Source organism: Globicephala melas, chromosome 17 (genome assembly GCF_963455315.2).
Source record: "Globicephala melas chromosome 17, mGloMel1.2, whole genome shotgun sequence".
In the NCBI taxonomy this organism is placed as follows: domain Eukaryota; kingdom Metazoa; phylum Chordata; class Mammalia; order Artiodactyla; family Delphinidae; genus Globicephala; species Globicephala melas.
This window is the reverse complement of record NC_083330.1, coordinates 79,617,449-79,633,725: the sequence shown is the minus strand read 5'-3', so window position 1 is coordinate 79,633,725 and position 16,277 is coordinate 79,617,449. Positions and strand designations below refer to the sequence as shown.

General features: G+C 63.5%; 1 protein-coding gene across 3 annotated transcripts; it reads left to right on the top strand.

The window, feature by feature from the left end:
* Positions 1 to 108: 108 nt before the first annotated feature.
* Positions 109 to 14,760, top strand: ZFTRAF1 (zinc finger TRAF-type containing 1). Of its 3 annotated transcripts, none has more exons than XM_030876232.3 (4): positions 109 to 674; positions 9,275 to 9,513; positions 10,131 to 10,342; positions 11,909 to 14,760. In XM_030876232.3, the coding sequence occupies exons 1-4, from the start codon at positions 303 to 305 to the stop codon at positions 12,298 to 12,300; spliced, it is 1,215 nt and encodes a 404-aa protein (XP_030732092.2). In that variant the 5' UTR covers positions 109 to 302; the 3' UTR covers positions 12,301 to 14,760. The 3 variants fall into 3 exon arrangements, with proteins under 3 accessions (XP_030732092.2, XP_060143015.1, XP_069900130.1); XM_060287032.2 differs by lacking the exon at positions 11,909 to 14,760 and adding an exon at positions 10,771 to 11,872; XM_070044029.1 differs by lacking the exon at positions 11,909 to 14,760 and adding an exon at positions 10,758 to 10,935.
* The last annotated feature ends 1,517 nt before the right edge of the window (positions 14,761 to 16,277 follow it).

Sequence of the window (16,277 nt, the reverse complement as noted above, 5' to 3'; positions counted from 1 at the left end):
CCCGAGCGGCCCTCCCATTGGCCTCGCTCCGCTCACGTGACTGAGAGAACAAGGGGGCGTAGGCGGCGGCGGGGTGGGGGAGCGTACAGGGAAAACAAAGATGGCGGCCGCGCCGGGGTCGGTGGCCGCGGCGGCTGCGGGGCGACGCGCGGGCCGACCCCACTGAGGCGGCGGCGCAGGGAGCGGGGCTGCGGGGTCGCGGCGGCGGCGGCGGCGGCGAGAGGGCGGAGGGAGCGCGCGGCGCCCCTAACCTCTAGCCGCGGGAGCGCGCCGGCACCCGCCCGCCGGGCCGGCCGGCCGCGATGTCCGGCGCCGAGGAGGCCGGCGGGGGCGGCCCGGCCGCGGGGCCTGCCGGTGCCGTGCCGGCCGGGGTCGGGGCCGGGGCCGGGGTCGGGGTCGGGGCCGGGGCCGGAGCGTCTGCGGGGCCGGCGGCGGCGCTGGGCGAGGCGGCGGGGCCCGGGATCCCAGACGAGGCGGGCCTGGCCGGCGCCCGGCAGCTGCAGGAGGCGGCGGGCGACTCCGATGCGCCGCCCAAGAAGCGGCTACGGGCGGCCGAGACGGCCGAGGCGGCGGCGGCGGCGGCGGCGGCGGGCAGCGGGAAGCTGGAGGAGCGGCTCTACTCGGTTCTGTGCTGCACGGTCTGCCTGGACCTGCCCAAGGCCTCCGTGTACCAGGTAGGGCCGCCGGCCAGACCCGGCTCGGCTCCAGCCCCGCCGCGGCCGGCCCCCCGGCACCGCGTCTCCTCGGAGGCCAGGCCCGAGCCCTGGGGCCCAGAGGTGGGACTCTGGCGCCTGTTCGGAAGCTCCTCATTCTCGTCCTCTGGGAACTTTCCTGTTTCCTGCTCTGAACCTCCTTTTTTTCTCGTTGTGACTGCCCTTATTTCCTGATGGGAATCTCCTGTCTCCCACTTGGACGCCCCTTTTCTTTCCAGGTTCCCCTGTTGCCCCTTTCTCAGCACTCCTCAGCCCAACCTCAAGCTGACCCCAGAGAAAGCTGGCGACAGATGCCCGTGCTCCTCCCCACTTCTGAGCCTGCTCCGCGCAGCCCTGAGCTCCCTGGGCTCCGGGGGTCCCTGGTCTTTGCTCTTCCTCAAGTGTTTCTTCTCAGTTCTTTTGCAGACACCCCCCCCCCCAAAACCTGTCCTTATGCTCGTTCCGTATCCCTTTACCCTTTGATGTGGAAGAATCCCCTTTCCTTGTCACTTCTTTTTGGAAGAAAGTTGAGAAGGGAGGGGCTCACCTCTTTGCCCTCCCCCACCCCTTCCCCTCATTCCTGGTCTGGATGAACTGCCCACATCAAGCCCCACAGCCTGGGTCTTTTCTCCAGTCCCAGCCCCCGCCCCCACCCAATCCAGTGCTTTCTGGACGTGCTGTGCCGCAGGCTGGGCTCCTACCACATCCCACCTCACCCACACCAGGTCTGGCTTCCTAGGCTACCGGTGCTCCAGGAGGTCTGTCCTCTTCCCTTCTGTCTGAAGAGCCAGCCTGGTGGCCGGACTCAAGAGTCCTTAACCCGCTCAGGGCTGCCAGAGAGGGTACTTAGCCCAGGGGGTCTCACTCGTGCACCCCGTAGCAGCAGGGTCACACTCTGGTCCCAGGGTCACTGCGCAGCGTTCTGCTTTCTCCGTTGTGTGTCTCTCTGCGCGTCAACCCCCATCTCTGATTACCCCCACACCCCCAGCCCCTTTGAGGAATGAAACAGGTACCCTGTCACCTTTCTTTGCATTTACAGGAGCTGGATATGGCCGATGGGCCTTGTCCCCCTGCTTATGCTCAGAGTGAGGGCTGTGGTGCGAGGGCCATTTTTGTAGTAAACAGGGCAGGCTATTCTGAATTGCCGTTTCCCCAACCTCTGGATCTCCAAATCCTTCCTGCTCTGGCATGAGTTTCCTTTGGAGGATCCCAGTGTGCCTGGGTGACGGAGGGAGAAGAGGCATTGGTGGGGAAGTGGGTTGAGTTCCTTGGGGAGAGGACACTGCCTTTCAACCCACCCTCCTGGGCTTTGGGAAGCTCCTGGCCGGAGGCCCTAGCTCAGGAGTACCACAGGCCTCCTGGCCCAGTGCAAATTGGGGTAGCGCTTCTCATAACCGCCTCAGCCTTGGGAGTGCACCTCAGGACTTGTCCTTTCTCTGGCCTCTTTGGCTTGCCCACGACCTTTTGATCCTCCCAAAAGCACTCTTCCTTCCTTGGGCCTTGAGTGGGAGTCTAGGAAGCCAAGCCAATGGTGGGGGGGGGGGGTCCCAGGGGGATTAAGGGGTTCCTCATCTCTCTTCGTGTGAGTGGGCTGGAGATGGACCTGGCATGAAAACCGGCCATGTGGTACCAGCTCTGAGTCCACTCAGCACAGAGAGCTGCATTTCTGCCTCTGGCCGGAGCCCCTAGTGACTGGGCCTCTGAGCTTGGCTGCTTCAAACCGGTCCGCACCGTGCTGGTAGCTGAGCTCTGGGCCGGCAGGAGGCAGGTGGCTGAGCAGCTCTGATGGGGAATGAAGGCTCTGGGCCACCTGGCCGGTGGCCTTCCCTATGGCCTAGTGGACTCTGCTCAGTGGCTTCCCTGGGAACGGGCCGGCTGAGTGAGGAGAGCCCACCAATGCTGAGCTGTGGGTTTTGGTACAAGCCCTCTGCCCCACCTTCATTCTTCCCAAGTGACACCCGGGCCTTGGCAGGGAGTTGATTCCCTCTCATCTCTAGAGGCTGGGAGAAAGCTTTAGAGCGTGTGATCAGTGGGAGAGCCCTTGGCCCTAAAAGGGTTGGCTGGAACCCTGCCACGGGTCAGAACTCGCTTTGGCTGCTGGAAGACCTGCCGTGTGATGGGGGCCCATGGGGCATGGATGCACAGCCGTGCCCACCCTGGAGCCTGGGGTGTGAGGTGCCCGAGGGAAGGCTTCTTGGTGGCTCCTTGCTGTGTGCAGTGGTCCGCATTATCCTCACAGCCACCCTGGATGGGGACATTTATTGGGGGGGGATCGAGATGGGCCCGGAGGCCCACCCCATTGCCTGGTTGGCATCAGAGCTGGGTTTGCTCTCAGGATGATTTGGTCAAGGACAGCACAGGTTCCACATGAGCTGCCTTGAAATGAGGACGCAGAGCTCTGTGTGCCCCTGGTTGGGGCCCACTGCTCGCCAACGCTTCTGGGCCTGGGCTCAGCCCCTCCGCTTCTGCTGGCCTTCTTTGGTGAGTCACGTTGACGGGCTGTCTCTGGTGGACCTGCTTCAGGCATGTGGTATGTTTTGCTCTCTGTTCCTATAGGCAGCGTTTTGCCTGACCCCACCAGGATACGTGGTTCGGGGCAAGCACCGGCAGTGCTCCGCATCTGAGGGCTGCTTCAGATGGTACCCAGTTCTGGGGTGAGGAGAAGAGCCAGTGGCCGTGCTGAGCCCTGCACGCTGTGCCTGGCACTGGGGCCGCAGGAGCATCTCCATGGGCCTCTGGATGTGGCTGGGTACGCAGTAACTCGAGAGCTTGCTCTCCGGCCGCCAGCCCCTGCCTCTGTGCCTCTGGGGAAGCCTGGGTGGTGGTGAGAGCAGACACGGGCTGCACGGTTAGGCTTGGTCGCCTGCTCCCTGATCTGAGCCCCACAGTGTCGGCTCCGCCATGGGTCCAGTACCTCACACCACCTGGGTCGGGATTCTTGCTCTGGTGTCAGACCAGGGCCCTCGTGCAAATGGTTCTCGCCGTGACCTGCGTTAGGTCAGGTCAGGTCAGGTCAGGGCTGGGCTACAACTGCTACGGCAGGTGCTGGCTTTGATGTTCTCCGTGTGGGTGTTCGGTGTATTCTTGGTGACTGGCCTGACAAGGTGTGCAGCCACCTTCTAGGGTCCTGGGTGGGCACGGCAGCGGGCAACCAGCTAGGGGTAGGAGGGCCGGGGATGCAGCAGTGACGTGCACATAGGAGCTCTGTGTTGGAGCCGGCAACGGGCAGCTGTGCTGGCACCTGCTCTGAATGCAGCCCTGTGGCCCCAGGGCGATGTGAGCTAGGTCCTCTGCCTTCTTTGGGGAAACACAGCCTCAGTGGGTGGTGCCTGGATCGTTGCAGCCGCAGCCTGATCCCTGACCCCATCTGGGACTCTCCTCCAGCCCTTCACACAAGGTGGACCTGGCCCTGACCCCGCTCGTGTCAGCTGAGGCCCTGAGCCGCAGACCAACATCTGGAGGGAGGGGCCGCAGAGCTCTCCCACCCCGACTTGGTTCTCAGCCAGGAAGGCTCCTGTGACCCCCACTGGGGTGGAGGAGTAGGCAGGGGGTCTTCGTCACAGTATGTGGTACCAACTGGCCTCTGGCTCCTGTGCCCACTGCTCCTGCCTCAGACCTGAGCCCCGCCCCTTCAGCCCATTGCTCTCCTGCCCCTGCTGCCTGGGTGCTCTCTCCTGTCCCTGCCCCTGCCCACTCCTGCTCCTCGTGGGCCCCACTGAGGCAGCACCCCTGCACCGAAGTCGTCTCCTCTCCCTGCTACAGGACGCCTGTCCCATCCCACCTGCCTGGGCACTTGACACCATCTGTCCTGTGGGAGGATTGAGGGTGTCCTGCTGCGCTTCCTGTCCCCGCCAGGACTCGGCTCAGCCCACTTGGCTTGGTTAGCTCGTTGGCAGCCATGTGGGTAAAAGGCCCAGGAAGCAGGAGTGGCTCCACCTCTGCTTGCGTGCTGGCCACTGTGGGTGCCCGCCTTGGGGAGCTTCCAAGTGCACCGTCTTGGCATCTGTCGACCTGCCTGGTGCTGCAGACTCTGTTCAAGGTGATGTTTAAGGAACCTCCAATGGGGCTGCCCACCCACATGGCCTGGGACCCTCTTCCCCAGCTCCAAGACTATGACTGGCTCATGCTTTGAGAAAAAAGCTTTGAAAATATATCTGCTTAGCTATCCAAGACAAGGGCAGAGGGAAGAGCACGCTTCTGGTCTCTGACTAGATGCGAAATTGTGCTTTTTGTAGTGGTGGTTTGTCACTTGAGTTACCTTTTGATCCAGGCAGCACCTGGGCTCTGAGCAAGAGCCTGGCTGCAGGTTTGACGGCCCCACCCAAGTCCCCGAGTCTCGGGGTGCTGTGACATCAGGAACTGCTGGCCCAGAACTTCAAACCCAAAACCTGGTGGAAGGTTGCAGTCCTGGCTTCCCCTGAGACACTTGTGTGTCTCAGACCCTGCATGGTCCCTTCCGGGCCCCTTGATGGAAGAGGTCAAGGAAACCTCAGGCCGAGTGTGCAGGGGTGTGTGGGGTGCCGTGAGGCCCTGCTGGGCCTGGTGAAGGGGGGTCTCCAGCTGGGCCGAGGGGCACTTTGGGGGTGGGTACCCTCCGCTGTGCTTTGGAGATGGGGCTGCTCACATGAGTCTGGGTGCTGAGCCTTCCTTTAGTGGTAAAGAGCGGAGTTGGGGGGCACCCCAGGGTTTGAGGGGACTGTGGACTCCAGGCCTAAAAGGCCTACTGATTGAGGATTTTCTAAGACCTGCTTTTGTCCCAAGGCCCAGGGGCCAGGGCTCCTCCTCAAGAGTCCGGACAGTTCCTTCAGCTCCCCCAGGGGGAAGCTGGTTCAGATAGAGGCCCCAGCCTGCATGGCCTGGGTGCACTGGGCAGGCGGGGGGAGGGGCTGCTGGGCGATGTCCTAGGGGCAGGGACAAATGCCCACTTTTGGGCCATTGCAGAGGGGCTTGGGCTGGGGCACAACTTGGTGGGGTTGGGGAACCCAGGGTTGAGAGAGGGAGAGGGGGTTTTGCTGAAATCACAGGCTTGTGCCTGGAGTCCTTCCTGAGGCTTCCGGGCAGGGGCTGCATGAGGGGCTAGCTGGGTTCTGCTGGGTGATGAGTGTGGTGCCAGGCATTAGTTCTCTGGGCACTGTGTGTCGCACTTGTGGTCCTATCCTACCTCTTCAGTGCGTAATAAGGCCAGTCCTGTCCCTGTTGCCTTTTTTTTTTTTTTTCAGCTGCACTGTGTGGCATGCAGAATCTTAGTTCCCCGACCAGGGTTCGAACCCGTGCTCCCTGCAGTAGAAGCGCGGAGTCTTAACCACTGGACCGCCAGGGAAGTCCCCTTGTTGTCTTTTTTTTTTTTTTTTTTTTTTAATTTGGTTGGGCTGGGTCTTAGTTGTGGCAGGCGTGTCCTTAGTTGTGGTTTGTGGGCTCCTTAGTTGTGGCTCGCCGGCTCCTTAGTTGAAGCACGTGGGCTCCTTAGTTGCAGCTCGCAGTCTCCTTTGCTGTGGCATGCGAACTCTTAGTTGCAGCATGCATGTGGGATCTAGTTCCCTGACCCAGGCTCCCTGCGTTGGGAGTGCGGAGTCTTATCCACTGTGCTATCAGGGAAGTACCTCCCCGCCCCCTGTTGTCTTTTGTGCCTGAGAAAATTGAGGCCCAGAAAAGGATGTGACCAGCCTCAGAGCATACTGCTGGTGACCTGTGGGATCTGGCCAGCATCTGTCCTGGGAGGGCCTGGGAGGCCCTACAAGTTCCTGCATCGTGGAGCCCCCTCCGTAGCCCTCCCTGTCTCTAGGGTCTTCCTGGCAGGTGGTGGGAAGGCAGCCCATCCTGGGCACTGCAGGAACTGCTCCTTGGAACTGCCCAAGCTCTCTGGGGCTTGGCCCTGGCACATAGCGTGGGGCACTCTGACTGCCCTGGCTTGTGCTGTCTGTCAGAGGCTTGGCGTATGGCCAACGCTGTGCTGAGCCCTCTGGGGCCCAGCTTCTGGATGGGCAAAATGGGGCAGGTACAGTCCAGCCCGACCACCGCAGAGGCCCTGGGCCAGGCCTGCGTGCAGAGTTGGGTCTTGCTCTGGAGGCCGAGGGGGAGCCTGGCTGGTGGGGAGGGCTCTGGAGCACGGTGACTCTCCTGCTGTGGACAGACTGCCTGGGCTGGGTAGGTGCTGGGGCCAAGGCTGGCCACCTGGGTCCACCGAGAGAGCGTACCTTGGGCAGCCGGTAAGGGACTAGCCACGTGTGGACGTTGGCTTGTCCCTTGGCAGGCCGGCAGCACTTGGGGCGTCTTGCTGGTTAGCCGCATTCCGATTCAGAGCTGAGCTGTTAGGGCTGGAGGGGCAGTGCCCCCGCCTCCCCAGAGCCCAACAGAGGGCAGGTGCCCTAGTACCTGAGCCTGTGTTGGGTCTGGAGGCTCCGGGGGTGTGGGGTGGGGACTGGCCCTGGAGGCTGGGAACTCCTGCGGCCCCCAGGTTCTGAGGAAAGGCCTGCCAGGGGGGTGCGCAGGTCACACCCTCTGCTCCAGAGCAGTGGGCTTTCAGGGCAGCGCTGGGAGTGAGCAGTCACACAGTTGGCAGCCTCGGGTCCCTCAGGACGTCCCAGGACTCCATCCCGAGTCTCGCCTGCAGGCCCACGCCCTGGCTGGGCCACCAGAGACAGGAGAAGCCAGCTGAGTTGGGCCCAGCAGTGGCTGTTGCTCTCTGATGAGGCCGCGGGCCCTGCCTTGGGGCATGTAGAACTAGAGCTGGCCACACTGTAGTGTGGGGTCCCCAGGCCTTCCTGGCTTCTTCACTGGGGTGCTAGGCAGCGGCTGGGACTTCAGCAAGCCCAGTGCTGCCTTGTCTGGCCTCACTTCCGGCGGCCCTGCAGCTTCTTCCTCCCGTGACTGAGTGCTTCCTCTCTGCCTTCTAGAAGCCATAGCGATCCTCTCCCTGGGCCTGTGGCACGGTGAAGCCAGGCCCTCTTGGGCTCAGGCCCTTGGCGGGGCTTTGAGAACACATGTGACCTGGGCTCTTGGTCTGGGCTTCCTACAGGGTGGCAGCAGCCTATGGTGCCGTGTCCCCCCACCCTCTCCACTCATCGCGTCTCTGGCTTCTCCGCTGACCCCGGGCAGTGGACGGGGCAGACTGCTTTTCCTCCCTGGCCGCTCTCGGGACCAGCCTCGCTCCACAACCCCCAGCCAGGCTGTGTGTCCAGAGCAGTGCTGGCCGGCCCTTGCCAGTCCCCTCCTCGTCTCGCACATCTTAACTTTTGACCTGACTTAGAAATTAAGATGTGAGTGCAGCCGATCTAGGGTGTTTGTGTGGACCTGGATCCTGACTGGGGCCTTTGTCCCCGGCCCCACCACTGGTCCTCAGCACATAGGTCCCATCACTCACTGGACCCCAAGCACGACCCGCAGGCGCTAAGAGTTCACTCAGCCTCTTGCAGCCCTCAGCTCAGGGTGCACGGACCCCTGGTGTTTACCGAGGACCCCATCGTGTGCAGGCGTGGCTTGGCAGTGGCCATGTGAGTCCCTCTACCACACTGGATCCCAGTCGCAACAGGGTCCTGGGCCCCAAGGAAGCCTGTGGAAGCACTGCCTGCCCACTTGCCCTCAGCCACTGGGCGTCTCCCAATGGAGATAGGTGCCCTCGGCGGGGGGGCCCACACTCCCACCAGTGTTCCCCGGGCTCCAAGACTGCCGTGTCTGCCCTGGAGGACACAGCTTGTCTACTCTTGCACCTCTGGTTCCCGTGTGGGCCTCTCCTCCCCCAACCCCGTGAGCCCCTGCAGGCCCAGGCCCATAGCTTGCCACGTGTCTCAAGGGCACCAAGTGGGTGCTCAGGAGGTGTGTGGAGCCAGTGAGAGAGCCGAGGTAGCTGAGCCGGCAGCCCACTGTCCACACACCAGGACCCCCAGCAGGGAGGGGCAGGTCGCCGACGGTGTCGTCTGTTCCTTGGATCCACAGGCTCAGCCAGGGAGGGGCCTGGCTCCTAGGCCCAAAGCCAGCAACGCTCCTGCGGGCGCACGCTGCCCACGTGCCCTGTCCTGGGCCAAGTGGGCCTCCCTGCCCACCACGGCTCTGTGCCACCGGTCCTTGGGAAGGTCCCCTCCAGGTAGCCAGCCCCACTGGGCGGATGGCAGCTGCCTGCTCACCTTTGCGGGCCCAGGAGGCTAGAGTGGCGGGGCCAGGCTGAGGGTGCAGCTGCCTCGGCATGGGCAGCTGGCCGAGAGCCCGCGTTCCGTGGGCGTCCCTGAATCAGGCCCTGTGGTGGACTTTGGGGACAGTCTCCAGCCCCTGGATGGGAAAAGCCCCCGTGTGGCCCACCCAGTGCCCACCGGTGGGCCACCACAGTGAAGAGCCCGAGCCTCTGCTGCCAATGAGGGCCACCTCGAGACCCGCCCTCTCCATGGGGACCCTGCTGGCCGCGTGCACAGGGCTCCGGGAGGACAGCCTGGCCCTCCCTCGGGAGTGGGAGTGGCAGCCTGTGCTTGTCGGGCAGCAGCCTGCCCGCGGCCCCTGCACCGCAGCCCCTGGGAGGGGCCGGCAATGGGGCGGGCGCGCGTCTGCGCGGCCCTGCAGGTCCGTGAGCTTCATCTCCCTTTCCTTCTCCGCAGTGTACTAATGGGCACTTGATGTGCGCTGGCTGTTTTATCCACCTACTAGCAGATGCCCGGCTGAAGGAGGAGCAAGCCACGTGCCCCAACTGTCGTTGCGAGATCAGTAAGAGCCTCTGCTGCCGCAACCTGGCCGTGGAGAAGGCCGTGAGCGAGCTGCCCTCTGAGTGTGGCTTCTGCCTGTGCCAGTTCCCCCGCTCCCTCCTGGAGAGGCACCAGAAAGAGGAGTGCCAGGACAGGTAAGCACCTGGGCCGCCTGGCCTGCCTGCCGGGGGCTTGGCTCCACACACGCCACCCGGTGGCGACCTCACAGGGCCGGGTTAGTGCAAAGCTGCTCAGGTCCCAGGCCGTGGAGGGGGCGGGCGGGAGGCTCCACAGACTCGGGGGCTTAGATCTGCAACTGGAAGCGTCTGAACGTTATCCTGACCCTCCAGGGTTCCTTGTGGCTGTGTGGTGGCTTCTTCCTTAGAGACTGTCCGTGGTGTCCCCGGACCAGGAAAGTGTGGCCAGCACAGGGGCTCTGGGAGCACAGCGTGATGGTGCCACTAGCACCCCAATCCCCCCCTCCAGGGGGCCAGGCTGCCGAGCCTCCCCTGGAGTGAAGCCACGCGGGGCCCAGGACCGTTGTGGAGAGACGCCCCATGGCAGTGGGTGCAGGGGGCGTGCACACGCACAGCTCACACATGCCCTGCTCCTTCTCAGGCTCTCACGCACTCTGACCCCTTCCTGAGGGCCGGCACGTGGGGAACATGTCCTTCAGGGAGCAGTCTGTGTGAGCAGGGCTGGTTGGAGGCCCACTGGCACAGCCACCTTCCACGGGGCGCGGGTGTGACCGCAGGGCTCACCTCCTCCCCAGGGTGACGCAGTGCAAGTACAAGCGTATCGGCTGCCCATGGCACGGCCCTTTCCACGAGCTGACAGTGCACGAGGCCGCGTGTGCCCACCCAACCAAGACGGGCAATGAGCTGATGGAGATCCTGGACGAGATGGACCAGAGCCACCGCAAGGAGATGCAGCTCTACAACAGCATCTTTAGCCTGCTCAGCTTCGAGAAGATCGGCTACACAGGTGAGGCGCCCTGCTGCCTGCTGCATGCCACACAGGCTGGGGGTGGGGCCGGCGGCCGGGAGCCGGGGGAGCCATGGGGCCTGGGCAGTGGCACAGGCTGCACCAGATGGCCAGGCTCTGGACAAGCTCCTGGTGAATGGGAGGACATCTAAGGGAGAAGAGGGGCTGGAGGCTGAGCCGGGGAGGGGCCGGGCAGGACCCTGGGGGCACCTGCATGGCTCTCACAGAGGCCCTTCCCACCTGTCCTCCCCACCCCGGCCCTGCTACCCCAGCAAAGTGGTGTCCTCACCGTGTGGGGCTGCACAACCTTGGGACAGTTGGGGTCTAACCGGAAGGTGGGCGTGTCTTGGGGGGTTCTGGGAGCTGAGGGCCTGCCCTGCGGAGCCAGGGGCAAGAAGAGCACTCGTCATGGCAGGTCCTACCTGCAGGCGGTTACTGCAGTGGCCACGGGCTTCCTGAGGCCAGCGAGAAGATGGTCAGGGCCAGGGCTCCAGAACGAGCTGAGGGTGCCCGACTCAAACTGCTGGGAGTGGATGCCCAGGGATGGGCAGGCTGGACTGCGCCCAGGCCCACTGGATCTCTCGGGCTCTCCTGGCCGCCGCCACTGCCTTTGGACACTCTGGGGAGCAGAGCCTGGTCTAGACACAGAGAATAGCGAGAAGCCCCTGCTGTCGCTGGAGCTGCCGGGGGTACTCTGGCCCTATGCTGCCCGGCCCACACCAGGCGGCCGGCTCCGAGCGCCAAGGGCAGTCACGGGCAGCCAGTCAGACTGTGCCGCCTGGACCGGGCCTGGCTATAGGTGGGGGCCTGCGGAGGCCGGGGTCTCAGCACGAGAAGACCGCGGCCGCTGGGCAGTCGTAGCCTCAGCTGCCCCGGTGGGCACTGTGTCACAAACAGTCCAGGCCAGGCCTGGAGAGTCTGGGTGGACCGAGGCGTCGTGACTGCAGCCGTGGCCGGGCAGGGAGGACTGGCCGCCTCTGTGGAGGGACTCGCCAGCCGTGGGCCACGGGCTCTGCCGAGAGAACTGTGTGACGGCAGTCGCCCACTGACCGACGGGCCCTTCGGCTGGCCGGCAGAGCCCAGCTCCAGCCACGCAATGGCACTCTGCCTCGAGGCCCAACACACCAGCCCGGCCGCCGGCTTTTCTGGCAGCTCTGTATCGGAACCAATAAAGTACACTTGTTCACAGAACTGCATCCTGTCTGTGTGTCTGCTTACCCCGGCCCCCTGGGCGGGGCCTCTCCCTCTGCTGGGCCCTGGGGAAGGGTGAGGAGGGAGGCCTCACCTGACCTGGGGGTCAGGCGGGGCTGGCCGTTCACCTCTCGCAGCCTCTGGACTCTGCCGCTAACGCGTGTCACTTCTGTTCGTAGTTGTTTCCCCAAAGCTTGCGTGCGCCTCCGTTTGCCATAATTGCGTTTGATTTGCCTTGTGACAAGTAGAGCCCGCTGTGTCCTGGTAAGTTGCCTTCCTCCCTGGCCGAGCCCGTGTCCCCGGCCGGCTGGGAAGGCGCTGCCCCTGGCCCTGCCTGCTCTGACCGCCGGCTCCCCGGCCTGTCTGTCTCCACAGAGGTCCAGTTCCGGCCGTACCGCACGGATGACTTCATCACGCGCCTGTACTACGAGACGCCGCGGTTCACGGTGCTGAACCAGACGTGGGTCCTAAAGGCGCGCGTGAACGACTCGGAGCGCAACCCCAACCTGTCGTGCAAGCGCACGCTGTCCTTCCAGCTCCTCCTCAAGAGCAAGGTGACGGCGCCCCTGGAGTGCTCTTTCCTGCTGCTCAAGGGCCCGTACGACGACGTGAAGATCAGCCCTGTCATCTACCACTTTGTCTTCACCAACGAGAGCAACGAGACGGACTACGTGCCGCTGCCCATCGTCGACTCCGTGGAGTGCAACAAGCTGCTGGCTGCCAAGAACATCAACCTGCGGCTCTTCCTGTTCCAAATACAGAAGTAGGCAGCCCCGTGGCACTGCCCATGCCTGCCCGGCAGCAGCCTCACGGCGCCATCGCCCATCTCAGCCAAGGAGAAGGAACAGAAGCGAACACTGGGACGTCTGCATGCGTGTGCGAAGGTGGGAGCGCCCCCCTCGCCCTCTGCCCCACCTCCCCTGTCCCGGGCGCTGGAGGCCGGGCCACCGCAGAGGAGACGCTGCTCCGGGACCCAAGGGGCGCGGCGCAGCACGGCAGCCTGGCCCCGGCCCCTACCGCGCAGCGGGCCACAGGCCTGCTCTGGGCCACACATGGGGCTGCGCATGGCCCCTGGGCCGGGCTCGGGGGCGCTGACCTCAGACGGCATATTTGATTGCAATTAAAAAGGCACCCTTGTTTCCTACTTTCTGTTTTGTTCGAGGGGAAGGCGTGGCTGTAATTGGACAGAATGGGGTCTTCGGTTTGGCCAAGGGTCAGAGCCCGCCCATCCCTGTGACTGCACCTTCACGTGCCCCGCCCCAGGAGAGACTTGGAGTTGCTGCCCCCTCTGTCACAGGCCTGGGCAGGGGAACGGGCGGGGTCGGGGCTCCCACTAGCCCAGCACATCCCAGCCCCAGCTGCTCCAGGGAGGCAGGACTTGGCCGCCAGGGCTCAGCGACTTTTCGGAATGCAGGGTGATTTTCTGTCTCTTCCCAGGGAACAAATTAACCCCTTGACAAGGCTCTTGTACAAGTTATGCAAATTTAGCAAGAGAGAATCTATCTTGTGTATTCAGCCTTAAGGACTCAGTGTCCCCAGGCTGTGAGGAGAGTTCTGGGGTCTGCCGGCGGTGAGCAATCCTGGCTGTGTGAGGGTCTGAGTGGTCCAGCTGCCCCCATGCTGCTCTCAGGGACCAGCTGCTGGCCCTGCATCCAGGGCTCTGCATGGAAGTCAGCGCTGGGCAGTGTGGTTTCTCACCCGAGGGAGGTGGGCCCCCCGAGGTCCTGCAGTCCTGCCCCAGAGCTGCAGTGAGCAGGCCCAAGTGCAGGCCTCACAGGGGGAAGGAGCCCTGCCTGGGGATCCCGGGACCCTGGGGCCTACTGGGAAAGGGAGAGCTCGGGGCCCTGCTTAGGAGACAAGGCTCTTCTGCAATAGTTTCTCGTTGCTTCAATACCAAAGAACTGTTTGCTTCGCCCCCAGCCAGGCCCACCCCGTGCTCAGAGCAGCCCCTGCTGGCCTGGCCCCCTATTGCCCAGGCCCTGCAGGCTCAGTGGGCAGGGCCGCCCTGGCCTATCTCTGGGGGCTCCTTTCTCTCCTGGCCCTCGAGGTGGGGAGCTGAGAAGGGGAGTGAAGGAGCTATGGGGTACAGCTCGAGCCTCAGCCAGTTCCTAGTGGACGAAGCAGCCCTTCCAGGCTGGCAGGTCCCCTCTTCCCCACCCAGCGCATGGGGCTGGCGGGGGTCCCATCCTACAAGGCCGACTCAGCCTGGCTTGCCCTCCACAAAGAAAGACCCCACCCCAGCCCCAGCCCATCCTTGTGGGCATCTGACCCAGGCACACCCTGGTGTTGTCCCACTGCCCTCAGGGGCTGCCCCTGCCTGCCTGTGGGCACAGAGGATGACATTCACGTCAACACGGGCCAGGTCTCCTGTGCATGGATGGTGCCCTGTCACCCTGTTGGGTCTCTTGGGGATGGACACCCTCTCTGTCGATTCCAAAGTGACCATATTGTGAGCGGGGCCAGGACAGGGGTGGGTTTGCCTGGTCCGTGTGTGCCTGGGTGCCTGTGTGAGATTGAGGAAGCAGAGGGGCGGGCCCCCGGCAGCTCTCCTGGGTGGGGCAGGTGAAGGTGTGTGGCTGCCACAGAGGGCCAGGCAGGAGAAGGGCAAAGCCAGGGCTGGGCTAGCAGACCTGTTGTGGGGGTGGGTGGGTACCAGAGGGGCTGGGCTCTGTGGCACCAGGATCAGAGTTCCAGCTGCTGGAACACACAGCTGGGGGCACATGGCCCTCGAGTTCCAAATGCCCAACTGAGTGCATGGGAGTGGGTTGGCACCCAGGCAAGGCCCTCCCTGTAGGGGTGTGGGTGGGTTTGGGGGGGCCCAAGGAGACTGCTAACCCACCAACACGGCCCCGCCCTGTGACAGTCGTCTGGGCAGCTGAGCCTCACAGCCAGGTGGAGCCAGGCACTTCTGGGACTTTGCAGTGCGCTCTTGGCCATCGCTGGAGGCTGGCGCCATAAACCTCCTTGTGTCATCTCACTGGGAGTCACTGGTTTACTGGAGGATGTCCCAGTCCTGTCTTAAGAAAGGAGAAGACACCAGCAGTCTGTCTCCAGGATCCCGGTCCACCTTGGCATCCTGAGCTGGTGAGGGTTGGGGGAGGCCTGAGGGCACAGGTCGAGCCAGCCCCCCTTCCCTTCTCTCACCCCCACACTTCCCTTTAAGCACTACATCTCTCAGTACGCCCAAAGTGAGACATTTACAAAAATAATAAAAATAATTTTTTAAAGAGAGGAGTGAAGAGGTGTTTTTACCGCTGTCGGAAACGACTTAACATTATGTTGCTTTTGTGGTCTGTGTTCTCTTTGGATATTTCTGTATGTGACTAGTTTTTAAAAAGGTCCAAACCAAGTTTTGTTTGTATTTCCTTACAAGAAGACAGCCTCGTGGATGGGCTTCCCTGGGCTCTGATAGCCTCCCAGCCAGGGGTCAGCTGCTGGCCCCGAGCCTGCGGCCTCCCCACCCCAGGCCTTCAGCCCTTGCTGGCATCCTCATATGCACATTCCTGTCTGATCAGTGGGGAGGCCAAGGCTAGAGAAGCTGGGTCCTCTCTGAAGGGAGATCAGGCCCCAGGACCTGGGCTGTCCTGGGAATGTTGGTGCTGGAGTGGGAAAGGCTCTCGGGGGAGGTGCCGTCTCACCCGTTCTGCTGAGACAGTCTCTGTTTCCATGGCTCGGCTCCCCCATGCCCACCCTGCCTCTCACTGTGCCCCTTGCACCTCACCAGCCTGGCTGCCAAGCAGCACCTTGGTTTCAAGCCTCCGGTCCTGTCTCCTGGGACCCCACGGTGGAGGGAGGGGGAGGGAGCACCACACCCTTCAAAGAGGAGGCCGTCCTGCTGCTCTTCAAGCTCACCCTCACGCCTGCAGCCTCCCCTGGACCTGGGGACCAGCCACCTTCCACATGGCTCCCTCCCGGGTACCCCACTGGGTCTGTTTCCATTTCCACAGGAAATAAAAGTGCCCACCTCCCACTCCTTCCGGGCCTCCTCTGGGGACTTTGGGGCGCGAGCCCTGGCACCTAGGGCCCAGGGCCGCGCAGCAGGGTGGGGACTGCGAGCCCCGAGGCCCGGCAGGTTTTCGAGGCAGGGGTGGGGGGAAAGGACGGGTATTTAGAGGTCCCCAGGCTCCCCACACCCCCGATCTAATGCAGTTGAGAGGTTGGTCACAGCGCTCCGAGCCCGGATCCTGCTCCCTTTACCTCTCAGCACAAGACGGTTTTGCAGTTTTAACGAGCGCACGCTGAGTTTTCCAGGAATACAAAACTGGCGTACACACTGAGGAAGCAGGACCGCGCTCGATTCTTTTTGAAACACACAGCCCCCCTCCCGCCGGTAGCACTGGGGGTCGGAGTCCCCACGTGTGACGACTGTGGAGCGTTCAAGGCTGATCCGCAGGCTCTGCGGGGCGCCTCCTCTGATCGTGCCCCAAATCTGAGTGCTCAAGTGCCCGTGGTCTCCGAGGCCTTCCTCTCCTCCCACGCGAGGGCAAGCCGTTCCTCAGGTCAAGTAGCGTGGGTGGGTAGGTTTGCTTGTGTGCGGGATGCGGCAGCACGCGGCGGGAGCCCAGGAGACCCCATCCCAAGGGCGGATGCGAGATACGGGATGCGGGGCGGGGCGGGGCAGGGCGGGGCGGGGGGGCGCTCAGCTCTAGAGGAAGACCCAGGAGTCCATGGAGACGCCCGCCGCTCTTCCCGCCCCTGCGCCAGCCCTACTACAACTACCAGGATGCATCGGGCGGTTGAACTA